Raw genomic sequence first — 24,070 nt, forward strand, 5'->3', positions numbered from 1 at the left:
TACTATTACTAATAATTATGCTTATAAATATTACTGTTTATTTTGCTTATAACTATTACAAAACGAAACTAAATAGATTTTACTGCCTTTCAGCAATTTCTTTCCTTTCCCCCCAATTTATTCCTGAATTCATATTTATTACTTTAAAACTGCCCTGCATTTTTTTTTTTTGGGGGGGGGGGGGGGGTTGTAACGTACTTTACTGCGGTGTACTTTTTACACTGAACGTTAGACAATATGAAATATTAAACGTACTATTAACTAATATTAAACTAATAAATAAAATGTAATTTTTTTGTCAGAGATAATAGTGCCTGCCATATAAACTAAGGTTAATACGTCTATCTTGATTCCGTTTGATACGCGAATATAATTTTCCGTTCAGTGAGTATGCGTTAAAGCTGCGCAAGATTGCGTGCTTGAAGCCAGTAGGCTGTTTGACTTCATGTGGCGCCGCAAGAATGACCGGCGGATGACGTAAAATACCGTGAGAGTGATTCGAGAAACCATACACAGTAGTCTAATTTCGACTCGCTCTCGCGGTACTTTGACGTCATCCCCTGTCAGTTCTTTCAGCGCCTCATAAAGTCGCACGAGCCTAGTAAGTATGCGTCATGGTTGCGCATGGTCACGTGTTCGCGTGTCATGTGATCAGAGCGCGCTGTGTGTTGTGCTGCTGAAGATGGCGTGCTGTGGAGGATGTTTGTGTTGTCAGTGCTGTTGTAATGAAGGAGAAACCAGAACACCAGAAGAGCTGGTATGCTATTTTATTTATTTGCATGATCTGGTTTCTCATGCAAGTCACCTTATTTTATTTTATTTTGACTGAGCATGCTTTCTCATGCTGTGTGTGATGCTTTCTCTGTTGTTCTCCACCCATACTGACTGTAAACATCATGCAATCAGTCATCATGTGTACATTAGAAATCAGTTAAGCAGACAAATTAAGACTTTGAGATAAATTCATCTTAACAGGCTGCTGAATGTAACTTAACAGTGTAACGATATCTGCATTATCATCTATGGCTCTCAAAGCATAGTGAGTTCCTTACTTAGACAGCTTGTTGGTCATCTGTAGCCAGTGCAGCACATTTGGTTATCTTTGACCGCAATCTATTTGGGTGTCACTGTAATGCCCAAGTTGCTGTCCAGATATTTAGCTGACTAGTTTTCGAAACGCATCCTGATGATTAAATTGATTTAATATAAAGCTGTATTTATTGTGGTTAATAATTTGTATTGATATTGTAGAGGAGTGGTGTGCATCTGTCATTATGTAATGATGTGAAATGTGCAGGCTGGTGTTTTCATCATGAGTCACTCTATTGTCATCTCAGACCATCTGTTCACTTTAGGCAAATCCCAGAGGCACTATATGAAACCCCTTATATTCACTCTCTCAAGCATCTGGTCATGTTTTAACCTGATTTAACAGCTGATTTTTCTTTGTTAGACGATACTGGGTGAAACCAGAGAAGAGGATGAGGAGATATTACCCAGAAAAGACTATGAGGTCAGTAAATAATGAACATGAGAGATTAGACAGAATCAAACTTGATATCTGATCTGTTGTATTTGTCATATTTCAGAGTTTGGATTATGACCGGTGTATTAATGAGCCATATTTGGAGGTATTGGAGGGGTTGGATAATAAGGTAAAATAAGTTTTGATTTATGATATTTTTGAATGATCCCAAATTACTGCCTGCCAACTTGATTGGATGTCTGTCTTACAGAAAGCTGGCAGATATGAAGCCATAAAGTGGATTTTAGTCTTTGCAATTGGAGTATCAACAGGACTGGTACATCTGCACTTTAAAGCTATCTCTGTTTATTTTTCATATTTTATTAATATTTTTATACACAGTATATATTATTGCTATAAATAATCTAAGAAATAAAAATCCTGTTTTTCTGCTTTTCAGACTGGCCTGTTTGTGGATTTCTTTGTGCGTCTCTTCACTCAGATTAAGTTCAGTTTGGTTGGAGGATGTATCTTTTCAGCTCAATGCTGTCTTGTTTGTTATGGTTTGCTGAGTTTTTCTGCTCTTTGTTAAGTGAAGATCCTTGACGTATTGTTCAGCTGTAGAGGAGTGCAGTGAAAACGGCTGTCTGGCTTTGTCTTTACTGGAGCTGCTCGCTCTCAATATGATGTTCATATTCATCTCCAGTGTTCTGGTGCTCATTGAGGTAAAATGGACTTAAAATAAACTTCAAAGAGTAGTCATTTCACTTCACTTTATGAAATTTGGATATAACAAGATTGAAAACCCCTATGACAATGCAGCGCTCAGTATGGCCGCTCGGGCAATGGAAGTCCCACCTTCTAGTTAAAAGAACCAATCATCAATCAATAAAGACTGATGATGGTCTAGGGGGAGGAGCTCTGTACAGAGTCACGTGAGGTATTTGATAACCTCTGTGCGCATGCTTAGTAGCTGAAATGACCTAAAAAAGTTTTTCAGCTCTAGAAACAAGTTATGGTAGAGTTGATGTCAGGTTTAATTGTTGATCAGAAACATGTTGTTTAATTGTGATTTTTTTAAACATAGTGGCGTGACACAAACATGCAAACTAAATCTCAATGTAGTCATAGTGATACGTTAAGTGTTTTCATATGAAGTGTTTGTTTTGTGTGATGTCACAGCCTGTGGCGGCCGGGTCTGGTATCCCAGAAATTAAAAGTTACCTGAACGGAGTGAAGATTCCAGGTATTGTGCGGTTGCGGACGTTCATGTGTAAGGTGACAGGAGTGCTGTTTGCTGTTGCTGGAGGTACAAATGACACAATCTTTACCATTCGATTACATCATGACTTTTATCGACCCTGTTCTTTATACTTTAGATGTTTGAATGAAATGTGTGCTAGCATCATTATGTCAGTTCTTACATGGCATTGATCAGACTGGTGTTAAAGGCGGAGTCCACGATGTTTGAAAGCCAATGTTGATATTTGAAATCACAAACACGCCCCTACCCCAATAGAATCTGGACCTTCTGTTGATAGACCCGCCCCACACATACGCAACCCGGCAAGGATGTCGGTTAGTAGACAAGCTCCTTACTGCTGACTGGCTATAAGTGTGTTTTGGTAGTCGGCCCGTCTCCTTTTCCAAAGCTTTTTTCAAACATCGTGGACTCCGCCTTTAAGTTAGATTTTCTTGATGAATGTATTTCAGTTTTATGACTAATCAATGCATTGTGTTTGTATTTTGTATCGCTTGTATATTAGGGTTGTTTGTAGGTAAAGAGGGACCAATGATCCACAGTGGAGCGATACTGGGGGCGGGGCTTCCTCAGGTACACACCCATGAAATATGACATACTTACTGATATATTTACTATTAAAAGTAGAAGTTGGGGATCAACGTATAGAAGGTTATGTCCTTTTTTTCTTTTAAATAGTGAGCAGCCTTTAGATTAAAAGATTATTATGCTTTCGTGCTTTGAGTTTAGCTGTTTTTGGATTATCTGTTTTTCCTATTATATTCGTTGTCCACTGAAAGTGTTTTTATGCCTTTGAAGTTTCAGAGCATTACCTTCAAGAAGATCCGCTTTCACATTCCTTACTTCCGCAGTGACCGGTGAGCATTAAAAAATACATTTAATGAAGAAATCAATGTTATAAGCTCCTAAATCCAAAAGTACAACAATTGCATGTCAATCATTTAGCTGTCTGTTATTCTTTAAGCTAATGCCATGGAGCTTGTGTATAGAAAAACCGCGCTTACCATTGTATTCTTCAGGGACAAGAGGGATTTTGTCTCGGCAGGGGCAGCGGCCGGGGTGGCGGCTGCTTTTGGGGCACCAATAGGAGGCACACTTTTCAGTCTGGAGGAGGGATCGTCTTTTTGGAACCAAGCCCTCACATGGAAAGTGGTATGTGGACTTTTGTGGGGTGGTGATCATTTGCTTTTAACAAGCACTAGTAAAGTATTACACACAGTAAACCTCTATTACAGTCTGATAATAAAGGCACATTTTCTCTTTGCTATGTTTTAGTTGTTTTGCTCCATGTCTGCCACGTTTACACTCAACTTCTTTCGTTCTGGGATTAACTTCAGTAAATGGGGTTCATTCCAGCTGCCCGGCCTGCTTAACTTCGGAGAGTTTAAGGTAAAAAACTGATAGGTTCACGTTTTGTAGATTTGTTTTCCTCCCAAAATTTTATTTAGTCAAGTTATGTCAAGAATTCTGCACTATAAGTTACTTTGTTACATTATTCACCATCTCTCTGTCCTCCTGTCCTACATTTTGGTTTGGTTGCAAATGCATTCAAATTATCAGTGAATTTATGAGAAACTCAATCTGTTGGTGTTGATGTTTTTCTTTGCTGTCTGCAGTGTCAAGATGGAGATAAGACGTGTCATTTGTGGACGGCAGTAGATTTGGCATTTTTTGTACTAATGGGAGTGGCTGGAGGTCTGTTTGGTGCTCTCTTCAACTGCATCAACCAACGCCTTGCAAAATACCGCATGAGAAACGTTCATCCCAAAGCAAGATTCATCAGGTTAATTTTACAGATTCATAATTACAAAAATCATTTAATTGATTTTACAGATTCACGTCGCAAAATTCGTCCCGTTGATTTTACAGATTTACGTCGCGAAATTCATTAGGTTGATTTTACAGATTCACGTCGCAAAATTCATCGGGTTGATTTACCAGATTCACGTCGCTTAATTCATCGGGTTGATTTTACATATTAAAGTGTCAAAATTCATCGGGTTGATTTTACAGATTTACGTCCCGAAATTCATCGGCTTGATTTTACATATTCATGTTTCTTAATTCATCTGGTTGATTTTACAGATTTACGTCGCAATATTCATCGGGTTGATTTTACAGATTTACGTCACAAAATTAATCGGGTTGATTTTACAGATTCGCATCGCGAAATTCATCGGGTTGATTTTACAGATTCACGTCGCGAAATTCATCGGCTTGATTTTACATATTCACGTCGCGAAATTCATCGGCTTGATTTTACATATTCATGTTTCTTAATTCATCGGGTTGATTTTACAGATTCACGTCGCAAAATTCATCGGGTTGATCTAACAGATTCACGTCGCTTAATTCATCGGGTTGATTTTACAGATTCACGTCGCAAAATTCATCGGGTTGATTTACCAGATTCACGTCGCAAAATTCATCGGGTTGATTTTACAGATTCACGTCTCGAAATTCATCGGCTTGATTTTACATATTCATGTTTCTTAATTCATCGGCTTGATTTTACATATTCATGTTTCTTAATTCATCGGCTTGATTTTACATATTCATGTTTCTTAATTCATCGGCTTGATTTTACATATTCATGTTTCTTAATTCATCGGGTTGATTTTACAGATTCACGTCGCGAAATTCATCGGGTTGATTTTACAGATTTACGTCGCGAAATTCATCGGCTTGATTTTACAGATTCACGTCGCGAAATTCTTCGGGTTGATTTTACAGATTCAAGTCGCGAAATTCATCGGGTTGATTTTACATATTCACGTCGCGAAATTCATCGGCTTGATTTTACATATTCATGTTTCTTAATTCATCGGGTTGATTTTACAGATTCACGTCGCAAAATTCATCGGGTTGATTTACCAGATTCACGTCGCAAAATTCATCGGGTTGATTTACCAGATTCACGTCGCTTATTTAATCTGGTTGATTTTACAGATTTACGTCGCAAAATTCATCGGGTTGATTTTACAGATTCACGTCGCAAAATTCATCGGGTTGATTTTACATATTCATGTTTCTTAATTCATCGGCTTGATTTTACATATTCATGTTTCTTAATTCATCGGCTTGATTTTACATATTCATGTTTCTTAATTCATCGGCTTGATTTTACATATTCATGTTTCTTAATTCATCGGGTTGATTTTACAGATTCACGTCGCGAAATTCATCGGCTTGATTTTACAGATTCACATCGCGAAATTCTTCGGGTTGATTTTACAGATTCAAGTCGCGAAATTCATCGGTTTGATTTTACATATTCACGTCGCGAAATTCATCGGCTTGATTTTACATATTCATGTTTCTTAATTCATCGGGTTGATTTTACAGATTCACGTCGCGAAATTCATCGGGTTGATTTTACAGATTTACGTCGCAAAATGATTTGTCCCGCCTCTTCTTCTCTACTGTAATTGTTTGACTGGGTAAAGAGCAACAAGGTCAATAAAAAGTATGCCAAATAATATTTAGTATGAATTTTTTTTTGATCATATAAATATGTTGGTGTTTGTGTGATTGACAGGGTGTTGGAGAGTCTCTTGGTCTGTATGGTTACCACTCTTGTCATCTTCATGTCCTCAATGACTCTCGGGGAGTGTCGAGATTTAGTCTCCACTACAACTAATACAACATCACAGGTTAGAATGAGACCATTTTACATACACACAGATGTACTGCCATTAAGATGTCTTTTACTATTTGAAGCATCTTTTAACAGTGAGGAAAACAATACAGTGATTTGTCTTAGGGAGGCAATAGTATAAGTACTATGTGCTTTAGCTGTTACAGTTGTGGACATCTATTGACAGTTTATTGCAGACATCCCACCTCTCCCGGACTTTCAGTGAGACTGAAATACCCACAAATTGTTAGCGGCTCCCTGATGACCGCAAATTATATAAAATATCCACAAAATCAGTTATTTTGATAGTGTTCAAGTTAGAGAGATCAGGTTCTTTCTGATAACTAGACAAATCAGTTTTGCTGTGGACCTCTTTTTTCAGTTCATTATATCACTGTAGTTCATTTACACTCTCCAAACACAGGAATATTTGACATGAATTACAATATAATTACAGTAAAGTGTACCCCTTGGTTTTATGTGTCATTCATTTATGTGTCATTCCTGTGTGTAAATAACGCTTGAAGGATCTTGAACATGATAGGCTCTGAGTCTAATGTTTGTGTTTTGTAGGGGTCTGTAAATGAAGAGGACAACTCAACCATACGCCGCTTCTTCTGCTATAACAACACATATAATGACATGGCCACACTGTTCTTCAACCCTCAGGAGGTGGCCATCCATCAGCTCTTCCATCAGAATGGTGTGACAGTGACACATCGGGTTTATCATGATCATTGATCTATTTCATGTGTGCATGCTCTAATGAATCATATCTTCACCATCTGAAGTTCAGCTGAAATGATTAACCAGCATTTTTATATTACTTTACTGTGAGAAAATTTGATTGGATTAGTTGGGTCTTGTCAATCTGCCAATCTTGCTTTATGAAGCAGGGCATGTGTTTTATTCATTAAGGGCCAGATTAACTAAATGGGGCAAATTAGTGCTAATTCCCAAACAGCACCAATGGGAGTGGTAATATCTGCGGGTTAGTTACTAAAAAGGTGCAAATTAAATAACACAGGCACAACGGCTCATTTCCATAATGACCAACACAATCTACAAAGATCAGGGTCACAAATTAGTTCAGACTCGTAAATAAGCAGAGCTGTTGAGGTGCAGGTGATCTACTAATGCCTGATGTGCTTGAGTTCAGCACCACAGACATCTCGGGGTGCAAAATTCGGGGTGTGAAATCTCATCTAACCTAATTTAACAGTTTAACCCAAATAAACTGTTACATGTTAAAAAATCCTCTGTCTTGTAGCACACGCTCTCTGATCTCTGTAATGCCTCTCTTATCAGCAACAATTGCACCCATTTCAAGCGCAAAATGATTTAAGATACGCTTTTTTGTCGTTATATAATGGCGCACATATTAGTAAATCTCGTTTATTTATCAACAAAATGATGTGCAAGCTGTTAGTAAATCTGGCCCTAAGATTGTACTATAAATACGATTTATTTTTGGGTGTATTTCATCCGGCCTGTTACGACCAAAGCTGAAATATATTTTGAATTTAATTGTTCACCATTTCATATGAAATAAATTTATGTTGGTAGCTCAATTATGTTAGCAAACTTGGAGCTGAAGTGTCTATACAGTAGGTTTGTTTGAACAGGTTTATAGTTTCTGTATGTAGATTGTATTGTTACATTATGTAATGTGTTTTCTCTCTGTCTGCTTTGGTTCACAGCTACGTTCAGTCCGGTCACTCTCTCGCTCTTCTTTGTGTTGTATTTTATCTTGAGCTGTTGGACATACGGCGTGTCCGTCCCCAGCGGTCTGTTTGTACCGTCTCTTCTCTGTGGAGCGTCACTCGGCCGCTTGGTGGCCAACATCCTCAAAATGTAAGATTAGTACCCACTTACAAATGTTTTAAGCATCTTTATACTAAAGTGTTGACATAATTATCTGTAAGAAAATGTTTACATTAGTCAAACTTCCCCCACATCAATTGCTTAGCTCGTGCTTAGCTCAAGTTCATTCATTTAAATCAGTCTTCCCACAGACTTAATGTTGTATTTGTGGTGGCACATCCAGAATAAAGAGAGAGAGAAAAACACACTTTGCAAACATCTATTTGTGGTGGTGAATTGATATTGCAGCACATCGTCACAAATAAATGAGTGAAAATTATCATTTATCCAATTTTTATATCAGAAATAATGAAGACATTTTGATGATTAAATTATTAAAGTGCATTAACAAAAATAAAACTTTCTAGGGCTGTCAAAAGAATAATCGCGATTAATCGCATCCAAAATAAAAGTTTGTGTTTACATAACATATGTGTGTGTACTGAGTATAATTATTATTTATATATAAAAACTAGGGCCGGGATTCGATTAAAAAAATTAATCTAATTAATTAGAGGCTTTGTAATTAATTAATCGAAATTAATCACATTTTAATCAAATATAAATATTTGACCTGAACATTGAGAAGTAATTTTCTCACATGGATTTTTAGTATACCACGAATAATGACTGAATACATAAGCTTAAGCAACAAAATATTGTTTATTTTTGTTCAACCAAGTTGTAGTACTCGGAGTCGGGCTAATGTTCACGCTAGCTGCTATATGTTTTGCATTGAGATGATACTTGCGGCTCGATGTGCTGCGGTGATATGTGAATTCCTTGTTGCATAGCTTACACACAACCATGCTCTTATCGACGCTTCCATCCGTTTGTTTTTATAAAAAAATTTCCCATCCACGGGGCCAACCAAAGCGATCTCATAAGCTTCTTCGTTCATGTTCACTGTGGTCTGTTGTGGTCTGAAGTCATGAACGCTAGTTGGTGCTCCAGTATAATCGGTCCGCCGAAACTCATCCAATGAGAAATGTTCCGCGGTGCAAAAATAAGTGCGATAAAAATGCGTTAAAAATGTTTAACGCGTTATTTTTTGTGTAATTAATTAATCTTAATTAACACGTTAAAGTCCCGGCCCTAATAAAAACACACTCAATCATGTGTATATTTAAGAATTTTTTTTATAATTATATATAAAATATTTATATTTATGTATAATATAAATTATATAAATGTATATACAGTATTTAAAGGCAAATATTTCTTAAATATATACATGAATGTGTGTGTATTTATAAATACATAATATTTACACTCATATTTCTTAAATATATACATGAATGTGTGTGTATTTATAAATACATAATATTTACACTCAGTACACACACATATGTTATGTAAACACAAACTTTTATTTTGGATGCGATTAATCGCGATTAATCTTTTGACAGCCCTAAAACTTTCACATTTCTACTTTTAAACTGGGGATGTGATGTGTGGGATGTGTTTCAAATTGTGTCCGCATTCATGTGCCCTATGATGACAAACGTAAATAGAAAGATCAGTTCATCAGATTGGTGTGTACTGATTGAGCAATACCGATCTGCGGCCGATCGATCGGAGCATCCCTCAAACATTGTTATGCACAGTACCGCTCACCGATGGACTTTTAGGGCCAGCTTTACTTATCAGCGCAGATTAAAATGACCAAAGCAATCTACCAAAAGAAGCATTAGGGTTTAAAGTTTTAGGCATTCAATAATACCAGTAAACCGACAAGTGCAAATCTTAGTAAATCGCGTTGCGTGAGTCATTTAAATAATCTCCTCCCATAAATTTTGCGCCTGAAAGGGAAATTCTTACAAATACATATGTAAAAGGTCAGTCACAAAAACAACTTTTGTCCATGCTTTTCACTGTGTGTTTTTATTGAATCCTCACTATAGTTTTTTTTAACCGCAAAAGATGGTTTGCGTTTGCACAAGCTGTTAGTAAATCCTGCAAGTTAATATTAGTTCATGTTGTTTTATGGTCCTGTGTCTAACGGAGGCTGACACTAATGCCATTCAAATGTGTTTAATTGCAGAAATTTCCATATGCAAATATATTCAGGCACATTTGCTTTGATTGGAGCAGCTGCTTTCCTGGGAGGCGTGGTCAGAATGACAATTAGCCTGACGGTCATCCTGATCGAATCCACCAATGAGATCACTTATGGACTTCCCATTATGATAACACTGATGGTAAGAATATAAATAAATCACTGTGTTTACTGTGACATTTATTGGGACATTCTCTGCTTTAAACCCTAAACAATGCGCAGTTAAGTGCTTGTTTGTTTTTCTGTAAGCACACGATTGTCAGAGGCTAAAGGTTATTTTATGATTATTTACATTAAATGTGGTCAATGGATGTGGATTGGCATTGAACCTGGAACTTTCCTTTGATGTATTTTTTCTGCTTGAAACAGTTTATGCGCCTTACAGATCAGGTTAGATATATGAAGGGTTTGGTTCCAAAATGCAATAAATCAATTTTGACTCATTTCGGTAAAAACGTGTTTACTATACCAAGAAAGTGACTAGTAAACTTTCACATAGCACCTTTAGGTTATAAAAACATAAAAAATTCAAATCCATAATTTGATTTTCAAAGATTTATTATGAAAACGGATTATTTTTCCGCAAAATACAATTAATCTAAATAATTTTATTTTTCAAAATGCTATAAATCTATTCAATCAATGTATAAATGTGCATTCATCTTTGCCATGTTATATTCATTTAGTTGAACAGTGATATACACTGATAAAAAAACTAAACATTAATGGCATTAATCAAAACACTTACTTTGTCATATTAAGATCACTATCATTGCTGCAGTTATACTTGGGACGTCGTCGCTGAACTTTTTTGACAGAGATCAGCTGTAAAATGTTTTGGTCCTGCTCGATTTTCGTTGACTTTAAGTAAAATAATGTAAAGTTTTTCATAAGATCCTCTGGGGTCAATGTGTTAGCATGACAGAAACTTGATGCTGTCGTGTGAGAACAAGCAACAGTCGGCATTTTTCCATTTCCGGAGTGCCTCTAAATTATTCGATGTTGATGGCTTACGTTTCTTACCCGTCACAGAAAACCATTACAGGTTTATTTAATGCCATTAAAGTATTATTTTGTTTTTGTTTGTTTGTTGATCAGGAAGTAAAAGATGAGGAAAACTAGGATTCTGTGTAATCAACGCACCGCCATTGTTTGTTTACATTGCGTGAATGGTGCGCTGAGATTTGTTGAGTGGATTTATTGCGTTCTGCAGAAATGGAACGCAACAGAAGTGGCGTTTATCGCGTTTTGGAAACAAAAGTGAGAAAAGATGACAGAATATCACGGCGGATATCGGATTTTGCGTAAAAATAATAAATTACTTTTAAATACTGACCTGATACAATACTGATTTTGGTGGCCTTTTTTTTAAAATGCCGTTTATCGCATTTTGGAAATAAACTCTTCATATGTTAGTTTATGTGAGACACAGGTGTATCTGATGTTGTGTTTTGTCAGGTGGCCAAGTGGACAGGAGATTTCTTCAACAAGGGGATTTATGATATTCACATTCACCTGAAAGGAGTCCCGCTGCTGGAGTGGGAAACTGAAGTGGAGATGGACAAGTACAACATTTCTGCTTGTTATTCATTCAGTGTTGTATCTGTCTGTCTGTCTGTCTGTCACACTGTTTTGTTCTTGGTTTGATATATTGTTGAAGAGTTTCAATGCTTTAATGTTGGATTGTGCTTCTGTAGTTCATGTGTTGAACAGATGTATGTGTTTTGTTTATCAGATTGACAGCCAGTGATATTATGGAGCCCAACCTGACGTACGTGTATCCTCACACCCGTATTCAGTCACTGGTGAGCATCCTGAGGACGACGGTCTATCACGCCTTTCCTGTCGTCACCGAGAACCGAGACAATGAGAAGGACTTCATGAAGGGAAACATCCTCATAAGCAACAATATCAAATTCAAGGTACAACACCACACGGTGCAGGTTTTGAACTGACCACAAGATGGCGCAAACATACTGCGGTTTGTATTTGTAGGTGCAGCATCACCAATACCTATTGCTTGTATTTAAGGTTAAGGATTAGTTTAGGTCTGGAGAAGAGAGGTGTGGTGTTTCTAATGTAGTAAATAAAAAATTCTGATGATATTAATAACTGTGACTTAAGGCATTTTGACCCACAAAAGCTCAGAAGCTGCTTTATTTTTTGTTGGTTCAGACATTGCAAACAAACATAAGGTCTGCTACAGATGTATGCTTGTACTTTGTTCAGAAAAGCAGTGTGTTGACCCGGGCGGGCGAGCAGAGGAGGAGGTGTCAGTCGATGAATTCATACCCATCTAGTGAACTCCGTAACGTTTGTGATGAGCGCGTGAGCGAGGAGCCGGCCGAGGAGGGACAGGACATCCTTCAGCAGATGCTGGAGAGAAGGTCAGCCCAATCGTTCTGAAAACAATAGATCTTGATGTATGTCTCACATTAAAGAAGACGGATCAGTACCCGTACGTATTCATCTTCCAAGCCACGAGTTAACACAAAGATATGCCGATCATTACATTTATTTAAATAAGTAGTCAACTTTTATTACAGCCTAGATCACACTTCTTTTAGACAGATGCATGCTGGGATACATTTAAACACTGTTGAAGGAGATCTCATGTATGCTTTTCCTTAATTTTGGTTAAAACTGTATATTTAGTAGTCTATACTTATAAATGAATTTGTACTAATACTCCGACCTTTAGGAGTTAGTATTAGTAGAATAAGTGGACATGTAGTCGCCGAGGTACTTCTATTTAGTTAAATGTTTGTTAAGGGAATTTAATAAGAGCAAGAGAAATCCTGGTTTTGAGTTTTATTCTGTGTTTGTCAGATATGTGCCCTACCCGAATCTGTACCCTGACCAGTCTCCCAGTGAAGAGTGGACCATGGAGGAGAGGTTCCGCCCGCTGACCTTTCACGGGCTTATCCTGCGCTCACAGCTGGTTAATTTACTGATCCGTGGTGTCTGCTATGCCGAGAACCAGTCGGTCTGTGTCATTCTTCAAACGCTATTCCTTTCTCACCTTTCATTTTATTCACCTCTGTCTCATCTTTCTGAACATGAACCAATAATGTCACAATCTAACACTCATGATCTAATACTGATGTCCCTCCCACCCCGCAGTGTCTCAAGATTTCACATTTTTAAAGTTTAGTTATTGAAAATTCATTTTTATGATATATGAGGAGCTCAGATGCAAAAGTCGCTAAACACCACCTCCTTAAAAATGAGATTTTTATTGTCCAAATGTTCTCGACACGTATGATACGCTCATAAAATACTCTCGCTTCAAATTCGCTTAATTCTGGCCTCAGGCCATTCAGAAATACAGCTTTGTTGGCAGAATCCATTAAATGCCACTACAGTTTTTCAGCAAAGTCCTCTAACTGTGCATTCAGACGGCCACCGGTGAGAGCGTCAAAGTGGCCGGAAGTCATTCATTTTCAATGAGAGCCAGCTAATCTTTACGTTGTGATTGGCCTGAATACTTAACATTAACATTCTGGAGTTGAACAAAATAAGGTTGAGTTTCTTAAAGGAATAGTCTACTCATTTTCAATATTAAAATATGTTATTACCTTAACTAAGAATTGTTTATACATCCCTCTATCATCTGTGTGCGTGCACGTAAGCGCTGGAGCGCGCTGCGACGCTTCGATAGCATTTAGCTTAGCCCCATTCATTCAATGGTACCATTTAGAGATAAAGTTAGAAGTGACCAAACACATCAATGTTTTTCCTATTTAAGACGAGTAGTTATATGAGCAAGTTTGGTGGTGCAAAATAAAACGTAGCGCTTTTCTAAGCGGATTTAAAAGAGGAACTATATTTTATGGCGTAATAGCACTTTTGGGAGTACTTCGACTCACCTGAAAAGTAAGCTCCCCTTCTCACTCTCATAATGGGAGAGGGAGGGTGTTACTGCGCCGAGTCAAAGTACTCCCAAAAGTGCTATTACGCCATAAAATATAGTTCCTCTTTTAAATCCGCTTAGAAAAGCGCTACGTTTTATTTTGTTTACGTTAGAGACAATAACTCATGTCATGGTTTACTTTGGGGTTTGTACCTTTTTGCTTCTCATTAACATGCACTAATACATACTTACACACCAAAGAAAATGTAAAACCATGAATTGGACCATAGGTGCCCTTTAAGAAGACACTTTTCCTGGTTCAGAGCTGGTGCTTTGGGTGTTGAAAAAAGAACTGATTTGAAATTATACCCTGGCTCTTAACAAGCACTAAAACTGCCTTTGGTGGAAAAGGGGGCATTAGAGGGTTTTGCATCTGAACTCTTTAGGGCGGTTTCCTGGACAGGGTTTATCCTAGAAAATGCATGTTTGAGCTGCCTTAATTTTAAAATACAGTATACCGACAGATCTTAACATATATCAGTGACATTGTTTTGTCTCAAGAGGCACACCAGTATTGTTTTTTGTAAGCTATGTTTGTAAAAACTACATAAATGGCCTTATGTAACTATAGTCCTGGGTTTATTTACAGTAAACCCTGTCCGGGAAACCGGCCCTAAAAGTGTTATCAGTCATTTGAATTACTCTAAAGTTTTATATCTCTCTCTCTCTCCTGTCGAGTGCCTCTCAACCACGGCTCTCTTATTCAGAGATGACAGAGGACTACCCACGATTCCCTGACATTCACGATCTTGACCTGGCCCTTCTTAATCCACGCATGATTGTGGTAAACCTCACACACCTATCTGTTAAACTTTGAAGAAGAGTCACTCATTGAGTCAATAAATTCTGCGTGCGTGCGTGTGTGAATTGTCTTATAAGTCTCATTCAGAAGTCCTTTCTTTCACAGGATGTGACTCCGTACATGAACCCCAGTCCATATACAGTATCTCCAAACACGCGCGTCTCTCAGGTGTTTAATCTCTTCAGGACTATGGGTCTCAGACATTTACCTGTGGTCAATGCAGTAGGAGAGGTGAGTGACATAAAAAAAAAACACATTTTAACCCCAGTGATGATGTGAGTCTTTTGTGGAGCACAACGGCAGAAGGTTGCTGTTGTCCATACAGTGAGGACAGACTATAAAGTCAGTGGCAGTCAAGGTCCAAAAGGACCAAATAATCAGCACCATATGAGTATTAGAAACAGTATTGATTGTGCACAATAGCTTTGGGTACAGACCAGGGGCCTCATTTATAAAGCGTTTTTACGCACAGATTTTATCTTAGACCGTGCGTACGCTCAAATCCACTCCAACGCTCAGATTTATAAAACTGGTCTTTGACGTGAAAAAGTACTTGCCTCCACGTCAGGTTCCTACTTGACGTACGCACGTTTCCTTGTGGCAATATTGCAGGTAGGCATATTCAAAACTTTTAAAGCGTCAGCATCATCTGTATTAGAGCTTAGATCGGGACACAAAAAAACATAACCGAAGCCCCTGCACGTTGTGTCCGAGTGCGGCCCGACCATCACATTAACCGTAATTAGAGCCCGAGCCCAATTTAAACCCGACAATGTTTTAATAGTGTGCCGTGACATCTCAACTACAATTCAGAGTTGATTGAACTACAGAAATCTATTCAGAATGATCTTAATGAACTAATGCAACAAGGACAAAGCATGTAAACTACGCTGTTTGTTTATTCAGAATAGAAACGTAATAAAGAACATGCAACAATGATCCACACAGTAAATGAACAAGAATGAACTGAGGAGAAGGCCAATTACTCCAAAATAATTTAACAAGGTTTCAGAATTGATTTTAAACAAAATATGTTGGCCTATTTTGATATTTTAAAATGTAGGCCTGTAGAGACAGAGCGCAGCGCGTCATAACCTGAAAACCACGCCCACCGGGGGGGGGGGGGAAGCAATCCAACCGTCTCCATTGACTTTGTATTGCGAGAGGCCGCCTCCTTGTCATTTCTGGCTTATAACAAAAAACTGAATAATGCCTAAAAGCTGCTGTGTTACAATATGTACAGCTAACAAGCCAAAGAACCCAGAAATAAGTTTTTATAAGCTGTCGAGCCGTAAAACCCAGCCTTTAAGGAGAATAAAGTGGATCGCCGACTACGTTTCCCCCTATTGGACGCATTTTTACTAATATGAGTACTATGAAAAGTTGCCTGTTTCCATTTCTGTGTCTAAACGCTCGTTTTTTTGAAGTCGACAGCTTATAAAAATGTATTTGTTTTTTTGGCTTGTTAGATGTACACCTTGTCACACAGCAGCTTTTAGGTATTATTCTGTTTTTAAGTTTAATCTGTAAATAAGTTTTTATAAGCTTTCGACCCCAAAAAACGAGCGTTTAAAGACACAGAAATGGAAACAGGCAACTTTTCATAGTACTCCTATTAGTAAAACTGCGTCCACTAGGGGGAAACGTAGTCGGCGATCCACTTTATTCTCCTTAAAGGCTGGGTTTTACGGCTCGACAGCTTATAAAAACTTATTTCTGTGTTCTTTGGCTTGTTAGCTGTACATATTGTCACACAGCAGCTTTTAGGCATTATTCAGTTTTTTGTTATAAGCCAGAAATGACAAGGAGGCGGCTTCTCGCAATACAAAGTAAATGGAGACGGTTGGATTGCTTTTCCCCCCCGGTGGGCGTGGTTTTCAAATTTGCATAACTGCGTTCTGTCTCTATTCTGATGCAAAAAGGTGGCGCCCAAGCTATAGGTTCAGGAAACTATTTTCTAGTCTTTTCAAGAAATATTAAAAAATATAGCAAAATTGTTTCACGGTGTTGAACGCATGTAAATGTTACAGAACATGTGCTTTATTGAATGAAAGTAAAAACGATTGAATTTAATGATTAAAACGACGTGAGAGGAACTAAATTGTAAAGCCTCTATGTACAATAAGGGACATGCGAAATTTTAGAGTGATGAGTATTCCAAAAATTAATATAAATTATTTCTATGCATCGATTTTAATGTTAAACATCTGTAAATCCAAATGAATCCATATGGAATATAATCAATAAGTTTAAGATACGATCTTTGAATTGGAAAATATTTCATTTATACACTGCCGTGCAGGAGGCATGGTAAACTGAGACACAAATATTACGTTTACGTGTAAAACTGTATTTAAATCAAACCCGTGAATTGAAAGGTCCACTAATGCCTTAACTAGAGTGATGTCAATAATGTTTCCATGTTAGAATTTAGAGAAATATTAAAAACTTAAGCAAACGACAAGTATGTTTTCTTACCCCTCGCCATTGTGGCAGTCACAGAATTTGGCCTTTGATAATTTAGTATTTATATGCTAATTAATTAAATTAGGGGCGTTTAGAAGGCGGAGTTCTAAAAGCATTCAGCTGCGCACAATTTTAGGATCATTTGTGATTTATAAGCCGCACATCTGGAAGAGGCGTGTGTACGCTCCTTTTCTCTGAATCACACATACGATCATTCCAGAAATGGTCTTAGATGAAATGTAGGATAGTTCCTACGTTGCACTTTTATAAATGAGGCCCCAGAATTTAACACATTTACTCAGTGGTGTAGTTGTGTCTGGAGAAGTGGGTATACTCTTAATTTATGCCCCCAGTAGAAATGGGTATACCCCATGCCGTCAAATAAAGAGGTGGGTATACTCCGTATACCTGCGTATACCCTGCACTACACCACTGCATTTACTGAAATCTCATGAACACTTCAGCGTATTTTAAGGGGACATTTCACAAGACTTTAAGATGTAAAATAAATCGTTGCACATTTTCTAGGTTGAAAGAAGCACTGGAAACCCAATTATATCACTTAAACATAAAAAAGTCAAATTTTCCCCTTTAAAATTCCCTTTAAGCATGGTCCACTGTAATTGGTTTGAAGATTGGTGGGAGCCTGCTGTGTTTAGATTCATTGAATTTAAACCTGGAGCAATGCATCTTAACACGTTGAGTTTAGGTCGATGTCAATGAGATTTAAAAGCTCCTCAGGGTATGTGATGTCATAGGGTACCTTGTCTGCTCTTATTGTATGGAAACCAGCAGCTAAATATTCAGCAGATTTCTGCTTTCACCTCCACTCAAGAGTCACATGGATTTAAATCAGCTTTATTGATTGTCCTACTGTCATAACTTTTACCTTTTAATGAGGAAAGATTTCATTGTGTTTTTGTCTTGCAGATTGTGGGGATAATCACCAGACATAATCTCACTCATGAGTTTTTAGTCGCTAAACTGCGACAGCACTACATCACAATCTGATCTGATGTCGTGATGTCACAGATCTCTCACACACACACACACGTAAGCCATTCACAGTTAGGATCTGGATGAGTGAGGTTCAGTACCTCATGAATGAACTGCATCCTCATACTGACATCAACCTCACTGCAGCACTTTTCAGTTATAAATGTTTTATTTTACTGTGTCTGTGTATTTTTGCACAAAGCGTGATATGAACCACTATAGAAGAGGACATTCCTGGAAATTAGACATTAAAGAAATATTAGTGGACCTCTTTGTTCAGAAACCATCTAGAAATCTGCATAAATTCAGATTATTTTAGGATTGTTATATTACAGGATGTCTGTAATGACCTGTGGATTTTTTTTTTAAGATGCATTGTCCTAATCGTAGTGTTACGGGTTTAATTTCCTTACAGGCGAGTCGTCATTTCAAAATCATTAAGAGTAAAAAAATGTATTTAATATTTTGTTGTAAATAAAACGAGGCCTAATTATTCTTTATTCAACATTTTCATGATAATTAATTTCATTATCTCCACAAATGTTCTCCTTACTTAATAAATGTATTTTTTTTATTCTTTACATTGATTGCAGTAATGAAAATGAAATGTTTTTGCGTTACAGTAAAGAGATTTTTGCGATTGATATCGGTTCAACTGTTAAAACATCACAATGCAAAAAATCTGAATAGTACTAAAATTGGCTTTATTTTCTTTAAGGAAAATCTAGTTGTCATTTTCTTTTGATTAAATATACTGTATTTTTATTACTAGTGGCATTAACGTTGACATGAGGATTATTTACATTCCCTGAATATTTCCTGAAGTTTATCTGTAATAATAAACATTTCCAAAATCTGACTAAATGGATTTTGAGTACAGAGATTTGTTATACGCAGGCTTGTTTTTGTAATGTTAAATTCGGGTATAGTTTGATATCATAATAGTTTTGTCTGTGTGGTTTCAGAGTAAAACAGTATTAGCAGAAATGATGGCACATTTGTACACTAAGAGTTCATTATATTTCTTTTGTTCATTTTTGTATTATTATTTGATTATTTAAGCAATTTCAATGTGATTTCTCATGTACAGTATATGTTAAAACTGTTTTTAATGTAAAATACTTTGTTGCCTCTGTATATTGCAGTATTTTTTACTTTATTTTACTTTATTTTATTTTTTTAAATATGTATGTTCTCTAACATACACTTTATTGTTTTTGAGCTGAGCTTTTGTCGATGTACCGGTTTAAAAGCCTCATGTAAGCAAACTTTATAATATCAAACCTGTATGTAATCTGCTATTCTGAAGGTTATCCTTTAAATGCAGGGTTTGAATTAACACTTGTCTAAATGAAGGACTTAATTTAATGAATGTATTGCCATCATTAATGTTCTGCTTGGTTCTGTAATAAGGGACACAAACATTCATTAAACATGATTTTATTACAGAAAGAATAAAGTGGTCTGTTAGAAATGTAAAGTTTGCTGTATAGGGTGATAGACAGACAGAGGTTTGTGTTTGAATGGATCGCTGTATTCTGTCTTTATATTCAGATATATAACTGCTAAATGACACCGCTATCAGTCAAGATCACATTATGTCAAATAGTCCATATACATCTGGTATTAACTCTTTTCACGCCATTAACTAATTATCCCATCAATTAAGAGAAAACATTTGCATTTAAAAAGTGTTCCTAATGAGGTTTTTGTTAATCTGTAATACCGTGATTATCCACTTGATGGTGTACTTACCCAATTTCTGCAAAAAATTAAGCCAAAATGTTATTTACTAATTTTAAACTTTGTGTATGTGTTGATAATCATTCTGAATCTGATCTCTGAAAAAATCTTTCACAAAATGCAATTATTTCAGCTTTTTGCTAATTTTTTTATTTTTATTTAAGTGTTTATAAGCTGAGAAAAAATATAGATATGATGAAAATTTTTCCCTGCTTTGTTTGTTTGTTTATTGTTTGTTCAAAAGCAGAGGGTCTGTTCTTTCATTGAATATATTTGCATGTTTATATATTTTTAGAAGAAAATTCCTGGAAGGAATTTTGTGAAACTTTTGTGAAAATCTGATAAATGCTGGTGGGCAACTTTTAAAAAATGGCGGGCGGGGAATGAGTTAAGATGCGTTTTGGTCGATTTGTAAATCATTTGTATTTATCATGCCTTCATCTGGGCTTCAGATAGAGCAATAGGCAGTTTTTTATTTGGCTTGTGTAATATTTTTAAAGCAGTTTTTGACTCAAGTGTTTATTTTTAAGATGGATTTTACCAATTGTACCAAATATTGATATATGTTGTGACAAACTTACTAAAAAGCATAATGTAGTTTCATATAACAGCACAAATGACCCTGATTCATGTGTACAGTGTCAAAACTGAGGTCATTTCATTAAACATTTCATCATTTTTGTACACTAATGTAGATAATAAAAATATTTCATTTATGATGATTTATAATTCTCAGATTTGTTGAATGTAATTTTACAGTAAATTGGACACGAGCACCAGTGATAACATTTATATGAAAGGAAAGATCCTTATGATTGCATACATAACAGTATTGATACTGAGGGCAAATAAATAAACTTATTAAAATTATGTTTTTTAAATTTTCAAAACAAATTAATAGTAAATGATAATTTATATTTAATTGTCCCCATGTTTACTTTAGTGTGATAATCAGTGTTGGGTAAGTTACTCAAAAATGTAATCCTAGTCACTAATTGCATATTCAATCATGTAACTATTGTACACATGACTCTCTCCAAAAGTATTTAATAATTACTAATTACTTTTTAAATCAGATTTAGTAAATGATAGAAAGATAGGCTTGAAACGGCTCAAATAAATCATATAAAAGTACAGAAATGATTCTGGTCACACTTTTAAAGTCCAATTCTCACTATTAACTACTTTTGCTTTATTGATAGGAATTGGTTAGGATTAAAGGGATAGTTCACCCAAAAATGAAAATTGTATCATCATTTGCTCAATTATATGTTGTTACCAACCCACATATATTTCTTTGTTCTGATGAACACAGGGGAAGATGTTTTGAGAGATGTTTGTAACCGGACCGTTTGTGGACCCCATTCACTTTCATAGTATTTTTTTCCTACCATGGAAGTGAATGGGTCCGCGGACGGTTTGGTTGCAGGCATTTCTTAGGGTGTCTTCCTTTGTGTTCATCAGAACAAAGAAATTTAGACGGGTTTGTGACAACACAGGAGTGAGTAAATGATGACAGAATTTTCATTTTTGGGTGAACTATCCCTTTAAGGATGTAGAAAAAGGTTTTGCAGATTCAAGCATTAATATGTGCTTTTTAAGTACTGATAAACAGACAATATCTCAGTAAAATTAATGCGTATAACCAATCAGTTAATAGAAAAAATTGTAAATTACACTACTAGAGTGTTACCATTATTTTTATTAACTCACCAAAGTATTTAAAGTGAGAAGAATACATAAACATGCATTTATAACCTTTATAACTTTAAGGGGCGGTTTCCCGGACAGGGATTAGCTTAATCCAGGACCAAGTCTTAGTTTAATTAGGAAATATAACTAGTTTTAACAAACATGCCTTACTGAAAATATTACCTGTGTGCATTTTGAGGCAAAACAAAGGCTACTGATGTATTTTAAGATATGTCAATGCAAGATGTTTTCAGTTCGGACAGCTCTTAAAAATGTTTTAGTCTTGGACTAGTCTAATCCCTGTCCGGGAAACAGCCCCTAAATTGCGATGTTAAATCCACTACTTTATTATATATCGTTGATCTACAGTCCATACACGTAATTACAGTTACTTCTGATGTAATTGAACTGAATACCAAGTTATTAGAGTAATGCCTTACTTTACTTTTAAAGTAAAAAGTAATTAAATTTCAGTAGCTAATTACACCCAACACTGGTGATAATGTTATGAATGACTGATCTTCAGAAATGAAAGATCTTTAAGTCCATACATGAGAACATATCAGTATATGGATGTCTGTGCACCTGCTGCTCAGTGCTGAAGTTCATGAACATCTTCACGGTCGAGCGTGTGGAGTTAAATCAGCTCTGACACATACAAACAAACCTCATAATGGAGTCTGATGTGTCCGACATGCATCATTTCAGCGCACATCCAACAATTTCCTAAGAGGAAAATAATCATGCTTTTCCTCAGTGCCAATTTAATCTGTGATTTCATATTGACAACACTTAGGGCATGTTATCATATGAGGTCAACATGTTTCAATAAACTCATATGTTATGTAGCATTGACTGTATGCCTGTATATATAAGCTTACACCTATCATGACAAAGTGTGACAACTAGCCCCGTGATTCCCATACACTCCATTACACTTCTAGAAATATCTTTAGTGACGACAAAGTGTTTTATGTTTATAACAAAATGATGTTGTGTATACTGGAGGACGTTATGCTGTCGGTGTCAGGAGAAAGTAAAGTCTGTTAGATGATGTAAATGTGAAGTTTGTAATGAGAGTCGTTCATCGTGCCAGCGGTCAGAAACACACAGGCATTATTCATGCAATCAGTATGAGTCCCGCTGAGCTCATGTAACCGGATTATGGCTGACAGGGTGCTAGTTTTTTCTTCTTTTTATTCGGGCAGGTGTTTATAAGCTCAGGAGTAATAACCACCTGCAGCTGTTTCACTCATTAGTCTACATCAACGTGTTGTCTAATGAGTGTGTGATAATGTCCAGTGTGAGTCATTTTTCTCCTGCTCAAAAACAAGAATGAATGAGACTTTAATAGAAATAAGCTTTTATTCACTTTACATGATGAATTCTTCAACACATACATGACATAACATCTGATCATACTGCTCATGCAAGACAAATCTGGCTTATTTGACAAAATATCTGAGATTTCTCCACCTGCAAATGTGTTTCACACAAAAGACAAACACAGTCTCTTTAAATTTGTGTGTCTTGACCATGAAACATCGCAGCTCATCCTTATACATCTGCTGTCATTCAGTAAAATAAGATTTGCACACAACATTTGATAACATGAGAAAATCATTTTAGATAAAATAGCAATGAACAACACTTCTACAGCATCTTAATGCTATTAGAAAAAATAACTGCTACTACTACATTATTTAAAACAAATATTGTATAACAGTAATGTGAATGAACAATTGCAATTGCATGTACAGTAAAGTTGTATTTGTTAACATTAGTAAATGCATTAGGTAACATAAATTAACAATAAGCAATATAGTTTCACAGCATTTATTAATCTATGTTATTGTGAGTTAATGCCAATAATACAACTGTTCATGCTAGTTCCCTTAACTAAAGTTTAACAGTTACAACTTTTGATTTAAAAAATGTATTTTAATCTAAGATTAATAAATGGCAAAATAAATATTATTAATTGTTGTATAAAATGTTACCACAAATATTCAAATAGATTAATATGTGTCTTATTGTTTTTTATGTTAGCTAATGCAAATACTAATGTTAATGAAAGAGACATTCATGTAAAGTGAGACATTCATTAGTCAATGCAAAACAATGAATAATACACATAACATGTCATATAGGTCAGATATATTCATGCACTCGG

General features: G+C 36.2%; 2 protein-coding genes across 3 annotated transcripts in view; both read left to right on the forward strand.

Moving 5' to 3' along the window:
* pex10 (peroxisomal biogenesis factor 10) overlaps positions 1–24,070 on the forward strand; it is a 184,544-nt gene that overhangs the window by 33,363 nt on the left and 127,111 nt on the right. The window lies entirely within an intron of this gene.
* Positions 606–19,921, forward strand: clcn6 (chloride channel 6). 2 transcript variants are annotated; one of them, XM_073867456.1, is made up of 23 exons: positions 606–757; positions 1,454–1,513; positions 1,590–1,655; positions 1,737–1,802; positions 1,926–1,992; positions 2,084–2,190; positions 2,648–2,774; positions 3,232–3,299; positions 3,525–3,583; positions 3,746–3,878; positions 4,002–4,115; positions 4,343–4,509; positions 6,265–6,379; positions 6,937–7,066; positions 8,064–8,217; positions 10,271–10,427; positions 11,744–11,850; positions 12,021–12,207; positions 12,515–12,672; positions 13,115–13,267; positions 14,871–14,982; positions 15,106–15,231; positions 18,397–19,921. In XM_073867456.1, the coding sequence occupies exons 1-23, from the start codon at positions 608–610 to the stop codon at positions 18,475–18,477; spliced, it is 2,664 nt and encodes an 887-aa protein (XP_073723557.1). In that variant the 5' UTR covers positions 606–607; the 3' UTR covers positions 18,478–19,921. The 2 variants fall into 2 exon arrangements, 1 of the variants encoding a protein (XP_073723557.1); XR_008634637.2 differs by lacking the exons at positions 14,871–14,982; positions 15,106–15,231; positions 18,397–19,921 and having other exon boundaries at positions 12,515–12,743; positions 13,115–13,252.

Source organism: Misgurnus anguillicaudatus, chromosome 5 (genome assembly GCF_027580225.2).
Source record: "Misgurnus anguillicaudatus chromosome 5, ASM2758022v2, whole genome shotgun sequence".
Lineage (NCBI taxonomy): Eukaryota > Metazoa > Chordata > Actinopteri > Cypriniformes > Cobitidae > Misgurnus > Misgurnus anguillicaudatus.